General features: G+C 38.4%; 2 protein-coding genes across 2 annotated transcripts in view; one reads left to right on the plus strand and one right to left on the minus strand.

The window, feature by feature from the left end:
- The window catches only part of LOC107603092 (plasminogen), a 9,575-nt gene extending 2,755 nt beyond the window's left edge, over positions 1–6,820 (minus strand). The window contains exons 1-19 of the mRNA XM_016295797.1: positions 6,723–6,820; positions 6,550–6,579; positions 6,255–6,381; positions 6,011–6,117; positions 4,985–5,099; positions 4,738–4,877; positions 4,168–4,288; positions 3,971–4,089; positions 3,736–3,898; positions 3,162–3,286; positions 2,878–3,034; positions 2,597–2,778; positions 2,344–2,492; positions 2,171–2,264; positions 1,911–2,025; positions 1,751–1,825; positions 1,355–1,495; positions 1,037–1,143; positions 761–906 (exon numbers count right to left, since the gene is read on the minus strand). Coding sequence (XP_016151283.1) covers positions 761–906; positions 1,037–1,143; positions 1,355–1,495; positions 1,751–1,825; positions 1,911–2,025; positions 2,171–2,264; positions 2,344–2,492; positions 2,597–2,778; positions 2,878–3,034; positions 3,162–3,286; positions 3,736–3,898; positions 3,971–4,089; positions 4,168–4,288; positions 4,738–4,877; positions 4,985–5,099; positions 6,011–6,117; positions 6,255–6,381; positions 6,550–6,579; positions 6,723–6,771 — 2,262 coding nt within the window. The 5' untranslated portion in view covers positions 6,772–6,820. The remainder of the gene's footprint in view (positions 1–760; positions 907–1,036; positions 1,144–1,354; positions 1,496–1,750; positions 1,826–1,910; positions 2,026–2,170; positions 2,265–2,343; positions 2,493–2,596; positions 2,779–2,877; positions 3,035–3,161; positions 3,287–3,735; positions 3,899–3,970; positions 4,090–4,167; positions 4,289–4,737; positions 4,878–4,984; positions 5,100–6,010; positions 6,118–6,254; positions 6,382–6,549; positions 6,580–6,722) is intronic.
- Positions 6,821–7,938: 1,118 nt separating this feature from the next.
- On the plus strand, positions 7,939–15,509 carry LOC107603066 (centromere protein J-like). Its single transcript, XM_016295765.1, has 8 exons — positions 7,939–8,070; positions 9,772–9,871; positions 10,163–10,345; positions 12,776–12,905; positions 13,520–13,619; positions 13,694–14,676; positions 14,780–14,864; positions 15,264–15,509. The coding sequence occupies exons 1-8, from the start codon at positions 7,939–7,941 to the stop codon at positions 15,507–15,509; spliced, it is 1,959 nt and encodes a 652-aa protein (XP_016151251.1).
- Positions 15,510–15,688: the final 179 nt, after the last annotated feature.

Raw genomic sequence — 15,688 nt, forward strand, 5'->3', positions numbered from 1 at the left:
CTAACCGATTATGAAATCTGGTTGCAGCACACACATAAGGAGTATCTTTGCAGATTATCTTCTCTCAAATCTTAAACATGCATGCACTACAAGATTCGAACATCATGGCGCATCACACACTACAAGATATTATTAAGATTATCATGCCAGAGGGAGCGCCTCACGTGACTCCCCCTGCCACCCCCGTACACGTTCAAAACTGAGACGATTTCACTCCAGCGCTTCTCTTTCTCCTTACGGTTGTGATACGTTTTCGACACATTATACAGACAGTCGTGTTACTACAAAACGTCAAGAAGCAGTTTCCTCTGGGTCCACTATCCAACGGAGCCGTACAGCAGCTGTTTTGCGGTCGCGCACTGGTTATTGTGAAAGTACTGACGTAATCATATAGCCGTCATCATCCCGATTTCAATCCTAAATATCAAACATGTTTGATATGATCGGGGTGGCCCCGATTTGTGTGCGAGCAGATCGGGAGGTGCAAGATTCGATCTGTGAACGCCTCACATTACCAGATAATCTGCGCCGAACATCGGGACCGATCGAGGGGCTCGACAAGATTTTTGCTCCGATTCTCGGGAGGGGGAAATCGGGGCTAAATCAGGCTAAAAACCCTGTAGTGTGAGCCAGGCTTAAGGCTACTTATGTTCGTATTCATGATTATGCTTAAAAACGCTGTCTAGGTAGGCAGCTCACTAGGATTTGGAATTGAGCAAATTAAGTCACTGAATCTAGAAAACCTAAATAGGTCTCTTACCTGACAACTGTCCGTTCCACCACCTATGTTTCCTGCACACATCTCATGCTCCTTCACACGGCCGTTCAAAAATGCTGCACTGTTGCAGACTTTGTTCTCAATTACAGGGAAGCCGGTTTCTTTCAGGAAACCTTCTCCACCAGTTCCTAGGAAATAAAAAGGCTTGAAGCTATGAAATCTTTTATTATAATAAATAGATTTTTTATGTTAAAAATGTATTTAAACCGTAAAGATAAATCATCCATTTAGCTGTATGTACTTATTAAAGTAACCTACCCTGTGTCTCGCCCCAGCCTGTTACATAACATTCAGTATTGCTAGGCACAATGTAGTCCTTTTCTGGTAGGCAAGCAGGCATTACCTTATCGTTTAATAATGCAGGCCTAAAATCGGATACAGTAATGAGTTTGTTGTCTTAATGTCATTATAAGTAAAATTAGGTTGCTATATTAGACTAGACTACAGCTTCAAAAGTCAGTCAGTGCTGGGGAATTTTTTTTAGTGTTTGGGTATTAAACTTAGAAAATATTACAGACTTCACCAGATTTACAGTGTGTTATTTGATTTGCAGTGGCAATGCAACAGGAGACTAACCTGTCCAACTTGAGAAGAGCGATGTCAGTTCCAGCTGGTCCCTTAATAATCTTAGAAACGTCTCGCTCCTGTTTTGATGCTTCAGTTGCACGCTCTGTGTGGATTCCAAGCACGATCTTGTAGGCAGATGGACTCTCAGACCTGCATAATCGTACGATCACATTTAACTGTATGAAGAAGCCATTAAGAGTTGGTTTTTATTCCATGTCTGTTTGGAGCTTTAAGGTCACATATGCTACTGCAGTGCATGGTTGTCAACTCCAGTTTAGAAGTCCACAGACAAATGAAATGTACAGGGTTGTGGATTCTCAGAAGCAAAACAAGAACCACTGCACTTTTGTACTCCTAAATATTGACCAAATTCACTTTTTGCGCCTTCAAATTAAAGTTACTTACCTCTCTAGGCAGTGAGCTGCAGTTAGGACCCACTGGGCATCAATTAGCGTTCCACCACAGAAATGAATTTTGCTTCTGGTATGGCAGAAAATGATTGTTAATAACTACAATATAATTTCTGCCTAGTACAGGAGTAGAGAAAGGTAGCTTATTTGTGTACCTGGTCCTAAGACTGATCTGCCAAGGCCACGAGTGTGCTTTGGAAATACATCCCCCAACAATCCTCCCAAAGCACCGCTTGGGTTTTACTGCTGGTTGTCCGCATTTCAGGCCATCTGGTTAGAAAGTAATATGCATGTCATGTATCTTTTACATAGCAAGAATTTTTGTATTTAAGCCCCGGTATCAGCAATTAGCATCCAGAAATTTATTTTGCCTTTGGAGTTAAACATTTCCAAAAGGAATATCAAGAATTGTTACCGCAGTCTGGGATCTGACAGTAATCCCACTTCTTATTTCGATCTGTTGTGTAGCACCAAGGTCCATTCACATCATTATCTGGGTTTCTGCATTGCTAACAGAGTAACCAAGTAAAAACTGTTAAAATTTTAGTCATCGCCCTCAAAAATGTCTAAAATTCTTCATAGACTTACATTCGACTCTAGACCCTTGTCTGGATGGGTTTCAGGGGTAAAACTGGCATGCTGATGGGGGGTCATAGAACTCCATGCTTGGCAGGTCACTCCCGTTATAGTATTGGATGTGGGACCCTGGTAACTTGCTCCATTTCCAACCTTACAATCTTGCAAAAAGAATCCAAGCACATTGTAAGTCACACCCTCCCTTAGACAGTACTATGGCACACTTGACCTTTGATATAATCTGTTAGCTTGTAGATGGATAAACCTGTTTCCTCAGAAGTGTCTGTTGGGACTAGTTTTGTTGGATTGATAGGGGGTTCCTGTGTGTTGGGCTTGTTGTCACACCGCTCAATGTTGCAGTACTCCCACCGAACTGAGGGATCTGTGGTGTAACACCAAGGGGCTCGGTCACCATCTGGGTTTCTGCACAGGTTCCTCCTCAGATCTCTGCATGATGGGCGAAATCATGACAGCAGCCAGAGGAGAAATGAGTGGAGCTAAAGGTTGCAACTGTTCAAGATGATGGAATTCAGTATAACGTCTTACGCTTTCGGGAAATTCTGAGGTGTTTTGGAATGTCGATGAGGTTCCATGGATGTCCAGAACTGGCATTTCTTTCCACTGACAGTCTCTGACATGGCACCGCGGTAGGAGCTTCCATCACCTTCATAACATTCCTCACCCACAGGGATCACCGGCTCCTCTGCAAATCACATATTTAGGTTATAGTACATGGCTCTTTTACCAGTTCTTAGGAAAATAATGAAGAAAAGACACCAAAATCTACATTTAATGAGATATGGTTTTGTAATGGCTCCTTCAACACAGACCAGGTCTAGGCTGATCTCCACAACTAGGTACACTGCAGTACTCCCAGCGGGTCTCAGGATCTGTGGTGTAACACCATGGACTTCTTTCATTATCAGGGTTTCTGCAGTAGTTCTTATCAAGGCCTCTAGGATGGAAACAAATTTTAGTGGCATTCGGGGGCAAGACAAATGTAATCGTTTTACCCTGAAGGAGCCTGTCTCTTTGGTTCTTCAACTGTGTCAAACCCTGCACCTAAAGGGTCCTGTCCTGCAGAGTTTAGCTTCAAGACACTTGCCTGGATATTTCTAGTAATCCTGAAGACTGATAAACTTGTTCAGGCTAAAATTGGGTGGGAGCTAAACTCTGCAAGACAGTGGCCTTTCAGGAGCAGAAATGGACACTCCTGTTCTAGTTCAAGTGAGCCTTGTCCTGCAGAGTTCAGTTCTGACCCTGCTCCAACACCTGCCTGTAATTTTCAAGTAATCCCAAACACCTTGATTAGTTACTTGGCACAAAGGTGGTCCTCCATGTGTAGGGTTTGAAACCTTAAACAAAACCTCAGCGTCCCTCAAGGCCATTATGTTTGATGCTTACTTGCATGGGTAGTTCTCTGAAGTTTTAGAATGCTTGTGGGGAATTTGGGATGACCATTCCTGGCAAGTTTTTCCTGAGACTGTCACCGCAATGGTGCCCCTGTAAGAGCTACCTTCTCCATTTGCACAGGTAAGCTCCGGTACAATTGTGGGTGGTTCAGTTGCTACAAGAAAATAATGACCAGTTAATGATGAACTAATCACTTGTGTTTCGGGTTGACAAGAACATTGCTTACTGCATCGCGGAATGTTGCAAGATTCCCAGCGTTTAGATGGACTAGTGGTAAAACACCAGGGCTTGGGTTCTCCATCAGGGTTCCTGCAATAGTTCTCTTCCAAGTACTTATCAGGAAGGCTACAAATGACAGACCACAGTCAAAGTATGCACAAAATAGACCACATCCCATTTGTGCTATAAAGGATTATGTCTCACGCTGAAGGGATGTAACCATGGTTTTGGGGTTTCTGAGAGTCCCAGCGCTGGCAGGTAAATCCATTAGCAGTGGTGGAGATCTTGCCTCTGTAGTTTTCTCCACTGCACTGCATACATTCCTCTGCAAATATTTAAGAGCAGATTCAAGGGTGAATCCCAAATTGTGCTTTTGCACCCTTGTACTTGCCTTAAAAGTGTTGCTCTGAATGAAAGTGAGCAACTAAATCCCTTTATGAAAGGCTTATCCACCAAGTCGTTAGTGAAAGGACATTTCAAAGAAATAATTTTCTTGTTTATGATCACATGATTCTGGGTAACACATCTTCTCGTTTCATTTCAATACCTGAGATGATTATTATTGTTGTGATTACCAGGGAATTAAATTCAGGTTCTTTATTTTTTAACCGAGCACTGCATAAAGGAGAAAAGCGAAAGTGGGAGTGCTTCCTTCAGAGTGCTCACTTTCAATGCTCTTCAGAGTGAGCAGGCTAGTTAGAATAACTTTTGCATTAGATTTGCCCATCAGTATGATATCCCACCACTATTTAGCAGTTTGTTCACTAAATGTACCTGTGCAATCTTGGATATCGCAGTTCTCCCATCGTTTCCCTGGATCTGTGGTATAGCACCAGGGACCCCCTTGATCTCCATCCGGGTTTCGGCAAAAGTTTGACTCCAAGTCAGCTTTTGGATGCGTCTTTGGTGTTATGCTGTGGAAAGTTACATTAATTAGCTGCCCACTGTAGTTTTTATATTTCCTGTAGCTGTTTTCTCTTTTATTGCATTATGAATGAAAAAGTCAAATTAAGACATATACTTTGGCACATGGGGGAAAGTTCCCTCCCATCGCTGACATATTTTTCCTGATTTTGTCTTGGATTTTGTCCCTCTGTAGTCCATGCCAATACCATTCATGCATTCCAGTAAGTACTCTGTAAGAAGGTATTCAGTGCATTCATTACAACATATTAAAAACACATTGATTGTGTTTTAAGCTAGTATGCTCATTTCATTTACTAATGACATTGATATATGATATATGATATATGTTCGTATGATAATGTGGCAGTTTTCTTATTGGTAGTTACTGTACATTCTTATGGCCCGCTAGGGCAGTGGTTCTCAAAAGCTTTGTCTGTGACACAAAAACAGATCTCCTGTATCTTCCTGTATCAATTAATGTCAATATCAGAGTGAAAAAAAGTGAAACGCACTCAGTATTTTGGCCCAATGTTTCATCTTCCATATGATAGCCAAGCGTTAACATTATAAATCACACTTCTGCTGTGTATGGATCTATTTTTGTTGTGTTAGTCTAGTTAGATGGGCTTATGCAGTTTGACAATATCAATAACTGTTGTTTTTTAAGCATAATTTTGGTAGCGTGTTGATCACTACAGGATTTTAAATGTAAAATCTTGGTCCAGAAGCACCAGCTGAAAACCACTGATCTACAGAATGTTTAAGACAACATCCATCAGGAATATTTCAAGCCACCCAAAATTTAAACGTTTCATTGTTTAACCTAGACAGTACTTGATTCATTTCCACTTTTAAAAAAAAAAAGCAACCCCTCACTGGACGATAGATTTTTAGATAATCCTCTTCACTTTGTTTACTTACTTGGACCAAACTACACGTTGATAAATCTGGATTATATATTAACTCAGGTAGACTTTTGAAAAAGCATTGCAGATTTCTTAAAATTCGTAATGTACTTAAAGCTGATTTAAAAGGTAGTAATGCATGCTGACATGATTTTAGGGGGTCCTTCATAACATCATCTGTTATTAAACCTTCAAATCTGTAAAGTAATAAAATAGACTGGTCTATAAAATCTTACCCTTTTTCTCATAGAGGGCAACACTCATTCTTCGCAGTATTAGATCAGTTTTCGAGTTGGCAGGTAATGTTACACAATCCTGATCTTTTTCATGGTATAAAAAGGACCTGCAAAGCACATATACACAAATGCATACACATATATTTAATCATTATAGATTGGAATAAAGCCTCACTTGTTGACATTAGATCAGTCTAGTACCGCAGAATATGTTTTGAGAGTTTTGTTATGGTCTGACTTGCACCTGCATGTAAAAAAAGTCTCTTTGTTACACTTGACGGCACAATCTTCCACTGTTTTTGCAGTGTATTGACTTTTAGGTAGTTTCACTATCCAGGCCCCATCTGTTTTCATATATGCTTCCAAAACATCTGCAGAATGAGAAAAGATGGGGAAAAGGATAAACTGAGTTTCAAGTCACAAACACGTGATTTATTAGTATTGATGAACTTCTAAAATATAAAGATTTCAAACTAGATCAACAGAACTCTTTGTGTGAAAGCATAAACTGAACACATTTGCAGATGAGCAGATCTTACCTGTGCTTTGGCTGTGGCACCTGAGGAAATCTGAAGGGAATTAACATGATCATATCAATCATATACAAATAAATGCTATTAATTATAGGTTTTAGTCGGTTCATTTTATTATCTATAGCATAGAAGAAATAGTCTTAAAATTAAGCGCTATAAATAAATATCTGTTGGCTTACCTGTAAAAAGGAAGAGACCAACTAAAAGAACTGCTTTGTGAATCTCCATGTCGGAGAATTGACAGACAGGGACTTTGAGAGGTTTTCAATCTTTTAAGCATATCAGTACAACAAACATCATAGGGCCGTCACTCATCAGTCAATCATTGTCCTAACAAGGACATGGACCAGGTCAAGATGTGTTTGTCGATCAGTGTGTTGTTTGAACCCACCATTACTCTTTCTGATCACATGATTTATCAGAGCTGGACTTTTTATTTGATCAACATCACTGGTTGTACTTGACATTAAGATAGTTTGGTACTAAAAAATGCATTAAAAAAGCAATGAGATATAGAGATAAAAGGACAGGCAGATAAAGTCTTTAATTATTAGGCCACTGATTAAACAAACTACTCGTTCTTGAGACCCAGAAAACTCAATAGTGTATTTAATTTAGCATTTAAGAAAAATACAACTATGTATAAATTCAATCCTTTTAAAAAGTATATTCTCATCATTGTCACAAATCAACAAGTTAATTATCAACTGAGAAAACAGGAGCCGTCCTATGCTAACTCAATACACAAACAGAACAGCCTAATTTTGCAATTGTGAACACTGAGCCAAGCAAAGAGTGTAATAGGACAAAACACTAGTTACGCTTGTTTTCCTCACTCTACCCCCATTCAAAAAAACAGTAGAAAGCAATCAAGGTTTGGCGTTTCAATCTGGTATCAGCATCCACTGTTTACAGTTACTATAACTACTCCAGTTGAAGCTGTTGGGTGTGGGGTGTGCATTGCTGTACAAATCTACGCATGTGTACACTTACTTTAATCAGATTAAAGGATTGATCAAGGTAAGTTGTAATTTTGTTGACTTTAAATTGCAGATTAGATTGCATTATTCATTTTGTTATTTCAGTTTTGTTGTATTCAGTTGTTCAAGGCTGTGACATCTTAAGATTTGTTAGGGTTATATTGATTTTATATTGATATTGATTTTTGTCCCTAACTACTGCTGTAATAATAACTGATAGAGATTTCATAACAATCAAAACAAAAACCTCTTTCCCCAAAGTCCTACAGTCAAACTTGAGGGCAATGTCTGCAGAAATACCCCAAAACCGAACTGCGGTAGAAACCCGTATGAGACTGTTTGGGGGACCCTTCAATCTGTCTGCTCTGTTGTCCAGCATCATGAGAGAAACCAGCCGAGCTGCCAGCTACGTCAAATGAGTGAATCTGAACCCGGTTTCCCATCTCAGTCTGTGAATCAGGAGACGCTTGAAGAACAGCGGAGATCTGAAATGGGCAGAGCCGCCTGCCAACCTGCCCAACATATGTCTCAAAGATCCCATCAGGAGGTTAGTCTCGAGATTTTGCTTTTTTTTGTACATTTGTTGTTTATTAGTTAGTGAACATGATTAATGCTGAATATGTCCTTTAGAATCGTCAGTAAATAATGTGCAGGTTGAAATTTGCAGGTGTGAGAGGGAGATGAAGCCACATTTACAAAGTAATCAGCTGTCTCAATACCACCTTTAGATGGTGTTGTTATTAGTTTGTTAGTTGTTTATTAGTGTTTTGGTTTATTAGCTCTCTTTTTTCATTATGAGTATGTTGGCTACCATAGCAATAAACTTTAAATGAAACATGTATGCAAAATAAATGCGCAAATGTTGGGGTAGTTGGATGGGAAGTGGGGTGTTGTCTGCTGTTACACGCTTAAAAATAAAGGTGCTTCACGATGCCATAGAAGAACCTTTTTTGTGGTTCCATAAAGAACCTTTAACATCTGAAGAACCTTTCTGTTTCACAAAAGGTTCTTTGTGGTGAAAGAAGGTTCTTCAGATTATAAAAAGATGATTGGACTATTGATATGTAGAGAACATGGTATCTCAAATTGAATTTTATTCCCACACTATTGTAAAAATACATTTTTTCTAAAGAGCATAAAGATAAGGGACTTCTTGATTCTTACCATTGGTGTTACTAGTTGCCAGAGTCTCTGACTCATTCTTAATCGCACCAGAATATGTGGCTTTGAATGAGCCTATCTTGAAGGGATCAGCTTCTGAAAAGCTCAGAGGTGTCTGGACTTGCCAGTGCGCTAAGAAAGCGGGAAATAAAGATTCAGATTTTTGTGGAACAGATTTTCTTTGTGGAACCAAAAATGGTTCTTCTATGGCATCGCTGTGAAGAACCTTATATGCACCTTTATTTTTAAGAGTGTATGTTGCCACAAATGTAAAATTAAACTTTTACCCTAGCTGTTTTGTGCTCATCTGCTTCTCCCTTTTGCTCTTTTCAATCTATATAGACTAATACAATCAGATAAAACAATGATTTCTCAAATATTTTTTGCAATATACACTGATAAATTTAACATTACTCAAATGAGATGACTGGATGCTTTCAACTTATTTCCTATGGAACTGTCACCAACTGAATTGCCATGATCAAACCATTTAAAATACAGTGAATTTAGCAACAAACTCGATCATAATGCACAATATTTCCATATAACTTTGAGGTTCAGCTCATATTAATGGAGTGTTTCACTAGTTAGCAGTAAGTTACCTCACCTGAATATGTTCATAGTTTTTTTTGTTGGATGTTTCGACGTGGAAAGCAGTTATCTTCGGAATGGAAACATGGATATTTGTAAAAAAAAAATATCACACTTTTTGTGCTTATTTATTTCAGTTAATGTCATAAAACTAGCGAGCTATGCCGGTAGTAGTATTGTACGGGTCTAGTTTTCCAGGGGGTCATTAGAGAGATTTGTGTTTCACAGACATATTTGTGATTTGAATCCCGTCCTAATCTGCCAAGTCTATGTTTTTCTCACAGTCTCCGTAATTAATCCAGAGCAATTTAGCTACTGTTTGTGGTATAGTTAGATGGGGGAAAGAAGTCATCTGCTGTTTACACCAACCTCAAAATCAAACCTACGCCCTAGCTGTTAGCTAATACAGATGTAGATGTAACCTTTCCTTTTTTTTTTTTTTTTATCTCAATAGAAATTTTGATTTTTGCATCTGATCATATCACTTTCCGGACAGAATCCAGGCCAAAATGACAAAATGATCCTTCAGCTCCAAGTGAAGCAGTTGCAGAGGGTTTTACAGGAACAGAATGCATTGCTCTCTCTTATCAGCCCAGGTACGTTAGGTGAAACTCTTACATAATAAGGTTAATTAAAGGTAAAGTTACAATGGCTATGTTATTGAGAAAAGCATCATTTAAATTTTTCAATTATAAAATGTTGTAGTTCTCATTCAAATTATATTTACAAGAAGATAAGCCAATGACAGTTTTAATCTGTGATTAGATCTGTGACATGAGCATTACTCTTTTTTTAGTTTTACCCACCATCACTACAAATGCAGTGTATTTTACACTGTATGGTAAATGCACCACTCTTTTTCTTCATTACAGAACTTTCACTTTCAGGACAGATTTTATCTCCCGCTTTCTTAGCGCACTGGCAAGTCCAGACACCTCTGAGGCTTTCAGAAGCTGATCCCTTCAACTCTACTGGGAATTTAGATGCCTTCAAGATAGGCTCATTCAAAGCCACATATTCTGGTGCGATTAAGAATGAGTCAGAGACTCTGGCAACTAGTAACACCAATGGTAAGAATCAAGAAGTCCCTTATCTTTATGCTCTTTAGAAAAATTTATTTTTACAATAGTGTGGGAATAAAATTCAATTTGAGATACCATGTTCTCTACATATCAATAGTCCAATCATAATTATACATGCGAAAAAAATGAAAACATGAAATGTTGCACATTTCATCCTCTGTGCCTGAGAAAGAAGTTTCTTAAATCATACGTTTCCAGTTTCCAGACTACAAATCATGAGTCACATTTACAAATCTACATCAGAAAGTCCAATATAAGTAAGACACGTAAACAGGAGGTGAATTAAAAATGAATTGACATGCTGCAGTGTGACATGCTACTTCATCTAAAACTGCTTTTAAAAGCATATAGCTAATTGTTTTGACATTTTTATGCATTGGACTATTTGTACATCTGTCACACCGCAGGGCCATTTAAAATGAACTAGAATGCAGAAAACAAATGTGATTTTAAAATGGTCACAGTGCCTAAAACATACACTTCTGCAATTTATACATTCCTAAAAATGTTAACCTAAATTTTTTTTTTTAAAGAAACATTTTAAAAATAAATAAATCTTAGACATGATACTGTATGTGTCAACTACCCATTTACTATTCAAAATGTTTAAGCAAAATGCAATTGCAAGAAACCAATTTCAACATCCTTTTCAAAGCATCTTGTTTTTTTACTTAGTTCAGTCATCTGCAGTATCTTCTGAACTTTCCGGTTGCTCCTTCTCCAGCAGGAAGGGAAGATATATTGATATATACAGCTTCTTAAATTTACTGCTGCTCAGGCAGTACAGGATCGGATTCAGCAGACAGTTCAGATAAGAGAGACAAACAAGCCCAACGTACAGTTTAATGACAGTAACTTTTTCCTCTTTCATCACGAGCCCACTGATCTTTAGTTGCACCGCTCTTGTAAAGGCATATGGCAAGAAGCAGACAGCAAAGATGAGAACCACCGAAGTGACGAGGAACATCACTCTCCAGAGTTTAGTCTTGTCGCCCACCGACTTCTGTTTGAGTCTTTTGATAATCCGTATAGAGCAGTACACAAGAACAAAAAAGGGGATGAAAATCTGAGTAAAAAACGCAGTTTCCCTCAGTAGAACAATGAATCTTTTTCACTGCTGTTGCATCTGATAAAACTTTGCAACATGGCCGGAATGGTCAAAATTCCCAGCAGCACCCAGATGAATACAGAAATCTGAGGCGATCGTTTCAAAATCATCAGAACTTTCTTCTTCCCAGGATGGACCACGCTAATATATCGATAAATAGAGATGACCGTCAGGAAGGCGATGCTGGCTCCTCGGTTGAGAAACTGCAGAAAGAGCTGTACTTTGCACACTACTTTCTGTTCACTGCATTGCTGAAAGTTATACGCCTTTACGGGCAATCCAATCAGCAACAAAATATTAGCCAGGGCCAGATTGAACAGGAAATTGTTAATGGTTTTAGATTTCCAGAACTTGAGCTTAAAGATTAAGAGATGGATAACTGTAATGTTCAGCAGGAGACCCAAGATAAACTCCAGCACTACCACAGAAGTGTAGAAAATATACAGCGCTCGGTTTTGGTCCACGTTCTCCTGACAGTTTGTGTCAGTGTTGGCTGTATGGAGTTGTCCATATTCTCCAAATTTTGATTCCGGGTCCAAAGTGATTTCTAATGTAAGTAGACGACACAACTGTGAATGTCTGTTCTACCAAAGCAGAGCATTTTAAAGCTGCTCAGACCTGAAGGCAAAGCACTTCCTCTGCTAGAGCATTCAAGTCTGTACTTGTTGAGAAGCTACAGTAAATGCCTGAAGTCACGAACTGCTGTGAAAAAGACAAAAAAGGCCATCATCAAAGACAACTAATGTTTAAATCTTTTATAGAGCACTCGGTGAGCCTCACTGATAATGGTCAAAGCTTATGCACACTTTAAAAAAGCAGCTAAAGACATATAGTCATGTGTATTTGCAAAATCATATCTCATGAGAGCAGAGCATATTCTGGCAGTACAATTGTGGGGCATGTTGACTTTACTGTGCAAGTTATAACAAATGTACACGAAAAAATGTGATGGTTATTGATGGCTTCTGTCTTAAACACCTTAGTTTGTATATTAGGACTATTTAGTGGCTTATCCAGACAGGCCTGAGTAGACTGAAGGATGTTTGTGAAGAAAATTAGCTGAGGGGCAAATATTGCCTTTTTTAGCAAAAGGACATGACCTGTTTAAAAGATTTGCCATGCCTCCCATTTCCACAACAAGCTGATTTTTACAGTAGTTCAGTATTCTTAACCATGCAGACGTTCACGTTTAAGACTATATCTTGCATAATGTTGGAAAAATGAATTGCATTACATTTGTTCCTTGAAGTTCGGGTTACCTCGTTTATGTTTGGTGATAATATTACATGAGATTTCGATTTGCATTGCAGATGTTGCACCATCAGCAGAGCTCAGACGCTTGTCTCCTATTAAAGAAGAGTCTTTAGAACCTGCACAAGAAGACTGTCCTCTTAGCCCTTTCGGATCGAGGCAAGGTCTCCCACCAAACCCAGAGGAAAGGTATTATATGAAGCAAAAATATATATTTATAAAACCGACTGTTTTGAAGTTTCATGGAAGCTGAGTAAAGTTATAATCACTGTGGGACATCGATGAGAATGCACAAAGTTCCATTAATTACTTTATCAATGACTCGACATGTGGATCACGGTGTGATTACTATAAAGAAAAGAACAAGAAAAATATCAGTTACAAATCTAAATCATCAAACACTAATATATTGCTGGTCATGCAACAACAAATTCCTCTCATTATTACCAAGGTTTCAACAATACATCAAATGATCAAATATTTAAACATACAACAAACAATATCCATGGATATAAAATTGATTGATTAATGTAACTGAAATTCTTGTCTGCAGTAGTGGCTGCTAAAAAATTCAGCTTTGCAATCACAGAAATAAATTACATTTTAAAATATATAAAAAATAAAAAAGACCCATTTTAAAAATTTTAATATTTCACAAGATTAGGTTACTGTTGCATGCTTTCATGAGCATAACAGACTTTCAAAAAATGTTCATATCTTACAGATCACAAACTTTTGAACATTAGCGTAAATAAAAGAAACGTACACATTTAAAGGCTTTAAATAATATCTATTAAACACAGGCCTATTCGACCAGGACTGAGAGAAGAGCCAAAAACATTTGAAGATTTTGTTGAAGAACATCTCAAAACAGACCAAGCTATTCTCCAACATGAGATTCAGGTATGAGCAGTCTTCAAAAAGTAATTTATATACAGTTTAAGTGTGTTCTAAGCAATATCCTCTCTATTTTCCAGAGTAATGCACAAATCAGAGGAGCAGAGAAGAGGAATTTCCTCCGTAAAGGAGAGGGAACATCTAGAATTACGAAGGGTAAGGACTGCTCACAAAAACTCCAGAGCTCTGTTAGTCCACAAATAAAGCTCAGTCAGCAGACGATACGTCCCACTGAATTTCATCAGAAAGAGATACCAAATAGGAGCAGTCCTGGACTGAAGGGCTTAGGAAACTTCTGTGACCAAAGATCTGCCGTGGAAGACCCTCTAAAGAAGACCGTTGCTCTACAGGATGATGGTTTATCATCAACCAACAAAGGGAAAGTCAAAGCTTTGACTGCTAATAACAATGCAGTCTCACTTAAAAGTAAGCACAGTGTAGGAGTCTTGAGGAATTATGGTAAAACCAATGGAAGCAAGCCAAGTGGATCTGCTCTGGCACAAAGCAAAGAAAGTGTCGGCTTTAAACAAATTAATGACCACATTGTCAAAATCCCTGAGAAAAATTGTCTTACTACAAATTACCGTTTACACAGCCAGAGTGGTTATCCGTATAAAGAAGTCAATCTAACTGACGAGGTGATGGAGTCACTGGCTCTTAGCGATTCTCGCGACAGCGCTAGCAGTGAGGACGGACCCAACACTCAGTCTCACCGACCGTTACCTCATTACCTCTCAAGGCACACGGATCACAAAGATCAGAGTCTGAATTTGTCAGATGGTGACTATGCTAGTGACGCCCCGAGTGAGACTCGATTTAATGAAGAACATCACACTTCTACTCCTATGTCGAGTTCTTCAAGCTTCAGCAGCGATTCTGAATTTAAGAGCTTAGAAGGGTCTATGGCTAACTGCTCCAAAAAAACAGAAGAAAGGGGGATCGACAGTGACTTTAGACAACCTCCTGCTTCTGAGCTCCTCACAATGGAGTTCTCAAAAGTCAAAGTTACTTCGGAAGACACCACTCATTACATGGGACAAGAGCAACCAGATACTCCAATCAGGTTTTGTAGAAAGATTATGATTTTACATAATAATATGATATTTACTCTAGCCCTCAATCTGAAGTTTCTATCTCTGAATTCACATATTCATTCATTTGACTAGGGACGTGATGGGAGAGCATGGTTTTATTGGTGAGGATGGCTGCAGGCCTTTGCTTAGGCTTAAGAAAGAACTTCATGAACCTCAGGTAAAATCAACAAGACATTTAGACAAGTTTACATCATGTCTCAATGTGTAAGAATCCACTTTATTTCTCACATACAGTACTACTAAAAATAAAGGTTCCAAAAGGTTTTCACAATGACTTCGTAGAGGAACCATTTTGGGTTCCTCAAAGAACCTTTCACTAAATAGTTCTGAAAATAATTTTTTTTTAATGTGAACAACATTTTAACCTTTTTCCACTTCAAAGAATTTTTGTGTAGTGGAAATGTTTTATAGATGTTTAATTTTCTTCATGGAACCACTTGAAGAAAGAAATCAAAACATTGATTTTTTTATACTGTCTTATCCTTAAATGGTTTTTCAATAGTGAATACATCCAAAAATTACTTAATATGTTATGTTTAAATCTTTGTGCATGTAGGATCTGAGACTGCAGATCTCATCTCTGAAGCAGCAGTTGATGGAGAGGGAGTCTCACTGGTTGCAGGCCAACAGTATCCTCCAGAGCCGTGTTGAAGCCCTCACCCGAGAAAACCAGGAGCTTCACAGCAGGCTCAATTTGAACAAGAGATCGGACCAGAGTGCTGGTTCCTCTGCTCTTCAGTCTGGATCATACAGCATGGTCAGAGCAAATTCAAACCACCATTTTTCCACAAAAAATATCTAAACATATATGGAACACACACACATACAGGTGCATCTCGATAAATTAGAATGTCGTGGAAAAGTTCATTTATTTTATTCATTCAACTCAAATTGTGAAACTCGTGTATTAAATAAATTCAATGCACACAGACTGAAGTAGTTTAAGTCTTTGGTTCTTTTAATTGTGATGATTTTGGCTCA

The sequence above is a fragment of the Sinocyclocheilus grahami genome, unplaced genomic scaffold (genome assembly GCF_001515645.1).
Source record: "Sinocyclocheilus grahami isolate Dianchi unplaced genomic scaffold, SAMN03320097.WGS_v1.1 scaffold340.1, whole genome shotgun sequence".
Taxonomy (NCBI): Eukaryota; Metazoa; Chordata; class Actinopteri; order Cypriniformes; family Cyprinidae; genus Sinocyclocheilus; species Sinocyclocheilus grahami.